The 9,966-nt window shown below is 36.1% G+C and overlaps 1 protein-coding gene across 1 annotated transcript; it reads left to right on the top strand.

Moving 5' to 3' along the window:
* Positions 1-245: 245 nt before the first annotated feature.
* GPR149 (G protein-coupled receptor 149) lies at positions 246-2,807 on the top strand. The gene is made up of 3 exons (XM_008584774.1): positions 246-291; positions 608-729; positions 1,982-2,807. The coding sequence occupies exons 1-3, from the start codon at positions 246-248 to the stop codon at positions 2,558-2,560; spliced, it is 747 nt and encodes a 248-aa protein (XP_008582996.1). The 3' UTR covers positions 2,561-2,807.
* The last annotated feature ends 7,159 nt before the right edge of the window (positions 2,808-9,966 follow it).

Here is a 9,966-nt window from a genome sequence, read left to right as displayed (position 1 = left end):
TTTCTGGTGAGTTTCTTTCTATAAGAAAACTGGATCATAATATATATATTGTTTTGCAGTTTGCTTTTATAATCTAAAATACATGGAAATTATTTTACCCTGGCAGAACTTATGGCTTTACCTCATCCATTCAAGGTAGTTTTCCAGTACATAACTGTGTCACAATCTATTCAACATTTTCTGAATGATGGACTTTTAGGCTGTTCCTAATTTGGGGACCTGCAAAAGTGCTGAAATAAATTTATATGTGCCGTTATTTGGTGGAACTGACTCTCAGAAGTAGCATTGCTGGTAAGTATATGCAGTTTTAATTTATAGTCAAATATAATCAAAATGCACTCTAAAGATAGCATCCATCTTTTTATTTTTCTTTTCTTTTTTTTTTTTTATGGAGGGCGATCTGAGAAACTAAACATGAATCATTGTTTTTACTTACTTTTTTTGATTATTGGTGAAATTGAACATCTTTTCATGTGTTTACTCTACATTTTTACTTCTTTAATTGTTTTGCCCACTTCCCTTTTCCACTTTTCTGCCAGAAGAAAAGTTTATCTTACTGATTTAGAAAACACTCTATATTATGACTATTAAACTTTGTCTTATACAGGCTACAAATATCTTCCCCCAATATGCCCTTCGTTTATAGCATATATAACTATACATCCCAGGGACTTCTTGGGATGCAGGAATTTCAGTGCTAAAACTGGGACAGTTCAGGAAACCGGGAAGGTTGGTCATCCTAGACTGGCAAAACACCATTATACCTCATGCCAATTCCCCGGGTGGAAAGACATACTTAGGCCAATTTAATTAGTAACTCCAGGCTTTACAGGTGGTAGGCACATGCATAAAAACTGTCTGTTGACACCCACCATCCCCCAACCTCTTTTTTTTCTGTCATAAAACATTTCTTTAGTTAGAGCAAAGAATCATAAACTTTACCATGCAACAGAATCACCTGGAAGGCTTGCTAAAATACAGACTGTTGGGCTTTTTACCCAGAGTTTCTTATTCAGTAGACTGCTATGGGGCTCAAAAATCTGCATTTCTAACAAGTTACTAGATGATGCTGATGATGCTGGTTTGGAGACTCAGGTTTAGGAGGCTTTTTACCCAGAGTTTCTTATTCAGTAGACTGCTATGGGGCTCAAAAATATGCATTTCTAACAAGTTACTAGATGATGCTGATGATGCTGGTTTGGAGACTCAGGTTTAGGAACCACTGCTCTGGAAGTATGACATATTACCATCTTCTGAGACTAACACATAATCAAAAAAGGCATTAGTCAAAAGTATAGAGGAATGAATCAACATATAAAGTACAAACTTTTATAAGAATCAGTCGTATTTTCTTCATTTTTTAAGCACCTCTCAGTGGTGAGTAGAGTTTGAAGAAACACCTAATACACAAAATGTAGTAGAAAAGGTTTAAACTTTCAGGCAAGTTTTTGCAGACATGTGGAGGAATTCTCTATTATTGGGTTTACTTTAATGACTGATTTCTCTGTAGGAAGGCAAGCACATTGTAACACAGTTCTGGTGACATTTGGTTTCTCTTATGTATGCTCAAATCTAACAGCTGAAATATCTTTTATACTTAATCTGAGTCATAGTTTCATGATTATCATTCTCTCTGTGATACTAAAGAGGGAGAGAAAAAAAGTGCATGTTGATAACACAGTCTGCATTTCTTTCAACCTATGCAAACTTTTTAATGTCACTGAATATGTAACAAAAATACAAAAGCAATCCCTTCAAGGAAAGGTTCCTGGCTGCCCTCCTTTAGACCTCTTATTTGTCCTAGGGCAAACTGAGCTCTGGCACTTTGTTGGCAGAATTTAAATTCCATCTCTGTGAAAGGTTTCTAGGGAAATGGATCTGAAATAGAAAAACTTTACTATTTTGATGAGTAAAATCATTTCTAAATGTCTCAATCTCAGAAACTAGTTTTCAATAATAACAATTTTGTTTTTATCCCCAGCGTTCCGGTGGTGCCCTTGCCATTCCCCTCTGTGCATTCCAGGGGACTGTGTCTCTCCAGGCGCCTACAGGGAAAACTTTATCTCTTTCTACCTACGAGGTAAGCACAGAAGGGCAAAAAATAACCCCAGCCTCTAAGAAAATAGAAGTCTATCGATCCAAAAGTGTTGGCCATGCACCAAACTCAGAAGATTCTCCCTCCACATTTGCGGACACCAGTGTGAAAATACACCTGGAAGTTCTTGAAATTTGCGATAATGAGGAGGCCTTGGACACTGTGTCAATCATTAGCAACATCAGCCAGTCCTCCACACAAGTCAGATCTCCATCCCTACGCTACTCACGGAAAGAAAACAGATTCGTTTCATGTGATTTAGGAGAAACAGCCTCATACTCCCTCTTTTTACCCACGAGTAATCCTGATGGTGATATCAACATCTCCATTCCAGACACTGTGGAAGCACACAGGCGGAACAGTAAAAGGCAGCATCAAGAAAGGGATGGCTACCAGGAGGAAATCCAGCTGTTAAATAAAGCTTACAGGAAAAGAGAGGAAGAAAGCAAGCGTACTACTCAGTGATCATCTGCTCTCCCAGAAATAAAAGTAGCTCTGCAACTTCAAACTGCCAAACCAACACCTTTGTTCCAGGACCGATTTCCTTTTATTTGTTGGTTTACATAAGCTTTACTGATTTACTAGTTAATTATTTTTTGTGCAAACAGCTGGAACTAGTGAAAACACTTAAGTGCATTTGATGTGTTACCTAAAGATCACACACTGTGGTAATTAAAAGATTTTATTTCTTATCCAATTTCTAAAATATCTTTTCTAAATCAAATCTTGGCCTAGTTTACTAATGTTTTTGCCTATGTTTGTCAACCTTGGAATAAACAGAAAGTTGTATAAACTCAACGAATACACTCATCCCATGCACATGTTTCTACACATAATGTTGGCCTTTACTGCAAGGGGAAAAGAAGAGACATTTTGGGAATGGAAAAAATGTAGCAAAACACCAAGTTTCATTTGAAGAGGCTTGCCTGAATATGGCTAGCAAAACAGCTTATTACAATTACTGCTCTAGCTTTACACTGATGTCTAGGAAATACATGCTTGTGTAAAATGGCATATTACTTTCCAACTTGGAAACATGCGTGTCTCTAGTCTATAAATAGTTCTTCCCTTCATTCCTATCAAATACAAATTGTTTACTGAATGGGTTTTTTTTTTTCCTTTTTTAAATATAACAGTCTTTTTCCTTCCATCTTCTCAGTATGTCAAGATTGGCCCTTAAAACAAATATGTTGTATGTTACAGGTGTAATTAGAAATAGTCTTTAACTCAAACATTATCAAAAAGGTTGTAATTGTACACTTCACCCAAGAATTGTTTTATTTAAATGGAAATTTGGGGAAAATACTGCCAGCTTAAGTTCTGAGGGGTGCACTCAACCGTAGTAACAAGCTTTTGGATAAAGCAGAGGAAAGTCCTCTAAAGCTATAACAAGTGTCTGCTTCTAAAGCTGCAGATTGGGCAAACTTTCTTAGCCATTCTTCAAGCACAGAAAAATTTACTTCAAATATTATTTCAAGTTTAGGTGGGTTTTTTTCTCTACAAAGAAATGTATTATCTCAAACAAAAAAATCAATTTTACATTTTATTAAATGATCATAAGGTGTACATTTCAAAATTAATTTTAAAATGCATTGCATTTAAAAAATGCAGGAATCACCTTGTCAGAATATTAATAATGTATATTTCAATTATGAAGTGATTTTTTTCAAACTGTTTTATTCTAATCTTTCTGTAAACATATATTAAATGTGTTACTTAAATGCTTATTTTTCCAAAGTTATTGAGTTGACATTTTACATGGCCTTAGACTTTTTGCATTCCCCAACTCACTCACATATCTTATTTATTTATTTACATATTGAGTAAGTTAATTTTCAAATGATTTATTTTGGCTTATATTTCAGTATATTGAACCAGAATTCTAAATTACTTAACATGGGCTTTCAGATTGTTTCATCTTCAGAAGGCATTATCTTGCCATCAATACAAGTCATTTTCACAATAATTTTATCCCCATAGACTTTCTCCATCTCTCATTTAACTTCTCAGTATCTTATTATATAAATTTGGGAAGCAAATGTAATGCCATTAGTATGTTTGTAAAGCAAGCTTCAAATAATGCATAATGTATAAATTCAAATTCAAGTGTATTCTTGTTAAAAATATAACGAGAATTTTAAAAGTCTTTGTATCACCAAAATTGATGGCTATTTTAACACAATGACAAATAGGTAGATCAATCTGATAATATAAATCAGTGGCATTAAATGTCTTTATAAAAAAATTGAATATTCTAATAAAGCTTTGTAAAAAACAGGCTTTAATATCTTAAGTTTGGATGTATGATTTTCTTGAAAGAGAAAGGTGATATTGATGCCTTAAAATGTAATTTCTGGCAACAAGGAAATTAGAAACAGGATCATTATAAAACTGAAGAAAATAGTAAAGATTTGAATGCAAACAAATTCTTTATAACTGCACAGCACTTGGAATGGAAAGGAGATGATGGAAATCAAGGTTTAAAGTATAAGACTTGGATTGGAAAACAGTAATAGCCATTTTCCCTCCTGTCTTCCATTTCCTTTTCACTGGACATGGGTTTAGGTGGGAGAACTGAAAAATTAAAAATAAAAATAAAAAACACTAGGATTTTCCCATTTAATTGCCCTTGGTTGTTGAATTAACTATGCAATGGATACATTTAAAAATTCTTCTATATTGAAACAATACCAGGATTATTTAGCCCAAGGATGTAGTTTGAGTATTACTACCCTGTAACAGTTCAAACTCCAAGCCAACAGTAGCTGAATGACAAGAAAAATCTAGTAGGTCTATACCTAAGCATGAACAGCTCCTTCAAATTTTTGTTAAGAGGGTAAGTTTACTCAAGTCTGCTTACTCTTTGGAGTGATTCCAATTGTAAGAATGTGTTTCTGGTATAGGAAATACCTTTACTGATACCTGTGCTATATCCAAATATCTTCCCTCCTGTAGTTATATCGTTCTTGTTATTAATAAATACCTTACTTTATATAGCTTATCTCTTTTCTCTAAAAATTGACGTACAGGTATCTGAAGACAAAAACTACTTATTACATAATAAAAATATCACCATCTGGTGGTGACTACTGCAAACTGCTAACACATAATTCCTAAAACTCCCAAATAATGTAAACACTTGATATATGTGATATGTCCCTAAGACTTCCAAGAGTTGTGACTGACAGAGATAACTTCTTTTGAAGACAACAAACATCTCAGTATTACTCAGAGTATAATAAAAAGAGACATGGTTATGCATTATTTGGAAGCTTTTCTAGACATGGTTCTGTAGTATTAAGTTTCATAAATAAATTTTCTCTTAATTTCTTAATTATACTTTTTAGACACTTTCATTCATCTCTTCAATTTAATATTTAATGAATGACTACTAAATCCTAGAAATTGTTCTAGGTAGTTGGAATTATAACTGTGAACAAAAGCAAAACAAAACAAAACACACACACACACACACAAAGTGAATTTTTGCCAACTGCAAAGTTAGAGATCACAGACCACACAAGACTTTCCTCACTCCTGAAACCAACTGCAAGTTCAGGGAGTTCCCAAAACCATTGCTAGTTTCAGTAACTCACTAGGACTCACAGAACTCATGGAAATCTGTATACTCATGGTTATGTTTATTACAGGGAAGGGATACAGATTAAAATCAGCCAAGGAAAAAGTGCATAGAGCAAAGTACAGGAAAAGTTCTAGATGGGGAACTTCTGTTGTACTCTCCCCAAAGAGTCATGAGTAGCATTACTTTCCTAGCATCAATGTGTGACAACATGCTGAGTATCCAACCAGGAAAGCTCATCTGAACTGTGGTGTTGAGTGTTCATGAGGCCTCCATCACAGTAGGGGCAGGAGAAGCATGGTTGACTGCTCACATGACTGATCTCAGTTTCCACCTCCTCCGGAGATCAAGCTAACATGGAATGACCCAAAGCCCTCACTCTCAATGACACTGTCACTGTCTGGCTGGTCCAAGGACCTCAGACAAATAGAGACATTCTTATCAAGCATGACATTCCAAGGGATTAGAGATTATCTCCCCAAAAGCTGAGGGAAAAAGCTAGACTTCTTATCTTTAGATAAGGTTAAGTTCTCTACTACACATTTACATATATACACACGTATATGTGTATATGGTGCTAAGTGTATTGACAGAAAATAGGGAGCAGTGGTAGTAAGTGATAAGAAGAAAAATTAGATTAAAGGGACAATAATAGAGTGCTTTTCTCAATAATTTAGTCTGAAAAGGTTTCACTGATTAAGTAACATTTCATTAGAGATGCAAATAAAGTGAGGAAAGGTGCTGTGTGATTATCTAAAGAAATCATAGTCCCAGCAAAGGGAACAGCAAGTTTCCAGAAGTAGCAGTGTGCCTTTTGTATTTTGTGAAATCATCAAAGAGGTCAATGTGAAACAGATGAGTGAGAAAGGGAGAAAGTGGTTGGGAATAAAGACAGATAAGGGCAGGGAAAGACAGGTCACTAGTGTCTTGCAGACCAGGTATAGACTTTGAGTGTTATTCTAAATGAGGTGGGAAGCCGTTGGAGGACTCTGAGCAAAGCAGTGACACGATCTGATTTCAAAAACCACTGCCTGTTGGGAAGAGGCAAAAACTATACAGGTACAAAGATGACTGCAGAAAGACCAGTGAGGAGGCCATTTTAATAGTGTGGGTTAGAGATGATATTGGCTAGGATTAGGTATGTAGTAGTGGATATGGTGACAGAACTGTATTCTAATTCAATAAATAGGAAGATTTCCTTAGTAACATTAAATAAATTACACATTTCTTAAATGCTTATCTATGAAGCCAATGGCTTGAGGGAAAAAATTACCCTGGCATCTATTCTCTGTTAATACCCTTGTTAATGTCCAATGTTTCTAAACTTCTCCATATATCACAGAAGCTAGAAGCCTGAAAACTGTGTTTCCCAGTCTCTCCTTTGACCTCACCAAGTCACAATTTTTTCCCTTTAATGGAAAACATGGAATTAGCAGACATGACAATTGTTTATACAAGTGTCTGCCTGGAATAGTCCCATTTTACAATTGTTTTCCTGACATAATAGTTGTGTCTTCTTTCACTATTAAAAGTGTCCCCATTTGGACAATAAATTATATTGTCAGCCTATCTATAGTTCTTAGGCAAATTATGCCACAGCTACATGCTCTTTTCCTACTGTAACTAAAAAGGAGACCATGTAATGTCTGAAAATTTGCTGTTAAAAGTCAATCTTATCTGCTTTTTATGTTTCAATTAGAAAATAAACATAAATTTTCTTTTAAGTACTTTGAGTAAAATAAGAAAATTATGATTAGATGTCACCAAGGACCTACCCTGAGAGAAGATAATAAAAGAAGGACTGGTCTTAGCTAAAAAGTGAGGACACTCAATGTCACCAAGGACGACCTACCCTGAGAGAAGATAATAAAAGAAGGACTGGTCTTAGCTAAAAAGTGAGGACACTCCCACTCCCAACCCAAACTATAAAATGCCCCAAACCATGAAAAAAGCAATGCCATCTGGAATCACTGAATGTTTGGTCAATTAGATTCAAATGGGAGGCTGGAAGCAGATGATACCTGTACCTGATAAGGCATAAAGGGACAGAGAAATCCTCCGATTGATTTTTGCCTCGTAGTGGCATATTTACCATTCATTGCAACCAAGAGCATCAAAGTATGTTCTGGACCAGAGTGTTGGATATCTTAACATTTCTCCTCCAGTTCCATCTACTTTTCTCCACCCTACTCTCTGCCCCAAGAGACTGACCTGCACAAACTACATCAATAAATTTGACATACCCTCTGCTTCCCTTTGTGTTTGACCAATGGGGACTTCCAGGAAGGCATGAGAGAGGAGGAGAGTGATCGGGTATTTTTTTCTCTAACTCTTTCCATGCAAGATCACCTTGGGCTGGATCTGCCCCTTTACCAACGATCACTGCTCCTTGTGATCTCAGCTCTCTTTCAGGGTGCTAGTAGCTACTCCCTCTCTGCATCCATTTGGGCCTAGAGATGGTAACATGTTGCTACTAACTCCAGGTTACTGAAATCACTTATGGTCTCTTTAAACTTGAATCTGAGTATAGTGTGTGTGTGTGTGTGTGTGTGTGTGTGTGTGTATCCTCCTTGAATTACCCTCACTTGCAAGGTTTGCCATCTATTTTCTTTAAGGACTCTAAGTGATTTGCCCACAATCTTTAACCTTTCCTGGTGTGTAACTTTCTTGGTTGTACAATGGAAAGGTAGGGCACTGGGGCTAGAAACGAGGTGGCTTAGTTTCAATCCCTGATTCTTAACCTGACTCTACCACCACTTGACCTACACTTAAACTCTCTAGAATTCAGTTTATTCTAGAGTGAATATTAGGTTGGGAATGAGGGGAGCCTAGGAGCATTATAATTTAGATTAGTTCTAAAATCCTTTTAGCCATAGCATTACATATACAATTTTAAGATAAAAGATGAAACTTATGGATCTTCAGCTTCTCTGTGTTACATGGAAACCATACCTAGATGATGACGTGATTCTCTTCTCCATTCAAGAAGAAAGCCATTGATGGATTTGAGTAGAGCAAAGGTTTGGTATTCTTGGATCAAGGACCTTAGTGTTCACCAATCTGAGTATAAAGACCAAGAGAAAATACTGACTTGTCTAAAACATTCCCCAATGATAAGTGAAGCAAGAGAAGATGGTGAAAGGAATGGAAAAAATTGGCATAAAGGAGGACAGATCAATTTGAGATCATGAAAAAGTAAAATCTCCTAGAATTCCAGGAAAACACAAGGCCTCAGTAAGTCATTTTTCTCATTAGCACAAACAATGGATATACTAAAAGCTATAACCAGAGATTTTTTTTTTAAATGTATTTCAAAGCATACTCTATTTTTGGAGCTCTAAGCAGGACACATGGCAAAAGCTGAGGTGGGGGGAGGTCATGATACAACCACATCCTCCTCTCTTTCTCCCCCTCCTCACTTTCTCCACACTCTCCTATAATAATGAAGCTTCTTGTTCTACTTCCTAAGTGCCAAGGGTTTTCATTCCTTCATATCATCTTTCCCAAGGCAGACTTCACTATCTCCCCTCTCTGGAGTTGCAACTGTGAAATGTCTAATGCAGAATATTACTTATAGGGGAGAGGATTCAAAATATGTCCATTAGGGTTTTTTAAATATCTATAATAGATATATGAGGTTTCAATAACTGAAAACGCAAACTAAATAAAGCAAGGAGGCATGAAGAATGCTTACCAATACCTATGTTTTTTTTCCCTCTAAGTTTCCTAGGAGTGCACTATTCTCATGAGCTGTATCAGCAATAGTGATATGCTTTCCTAGAAGAGGCTCATTCTTTTTAGTCCTTATATTCCTTAAGTTTCTTGGCCTAATTATAGTAAAATAGAGAAAAATAGTGCACCTACTCATAGTGCCTGCCACATAATAAGCACTCAATAAATGCTATAGTATTATCATTCCTTTTCCTACTTCTAGTTGTCACATGGACAGCAGTGCTAGTGTCTGTGATGCAAGATGATACAATGTAATACTGTCAAAATTATGGTGCAACATAGTTTTGGAAGGCCTGAGTTAGCACTTATGCAGATTGTATCTTCAAAGAAGGACGAAATATCTCCCATCCTACATGCTTTTCCTATCATGTGACTTCAGCTCTCCTTCCATAACATGGTGAAGCCCTAACTGTCTTTAAATCTGGGTGGACATCTGTAACCATCTCAACTGGTAAAGCACAGTGCAAGGAATGCTATGTGGCTTCTGAGGCTGTTAATAAAACTATCATATACTTCCACCTTTCTTTGTAATACTTGCTCTTTGAGCCAACCTGCCATG

Source organism: Galeopterus variegatus, unplaced genomic scaffold, assembly GCF_000696425.1.
Source record: "Galeopterus variegatus unplaced genomic scaffold, G_variegatus-3.0.2 Scaffold3369, whole genome shotgun sequence".
Taxonomy (NCBI): domain Eukaryota; kingdom Metazoa; phylum Chordata; class Mammalia; order Dermoptera; family Cynocephalidae; genus Galeopterus; species Galeopterus variegatus.
The sequence above is the reverse complement of the archived record's forward strand: the minus strand, read 5'-3'. Positions and strand labels throughout refer to the sequence as shown.

Excerpts from the sequence above, each read along its gene's own strand:
- GPR149 (XM_008584774.1), top strand. The coding sequence starts at position 246 with ATGTGCCGTTATTTGGTGGAACTGACTCTCAGAAGTAGCATTGCTG. Across the intron at positions 292-607 it reads TCTCAGAAGTAGCATTGCTG|GCTACAAATATCTTCCCCCA; the intron begins GTAAGTATATGC and ends TGTCTTATACAG. Across the intron at positions 730-1,981 it reads CAGTTCAGGAAACCGGGAAG|CGTTCCGGTGGTGCCCTTGC; the intron begins GTTGGTCATCCT and ends TTTTATCCCCAG.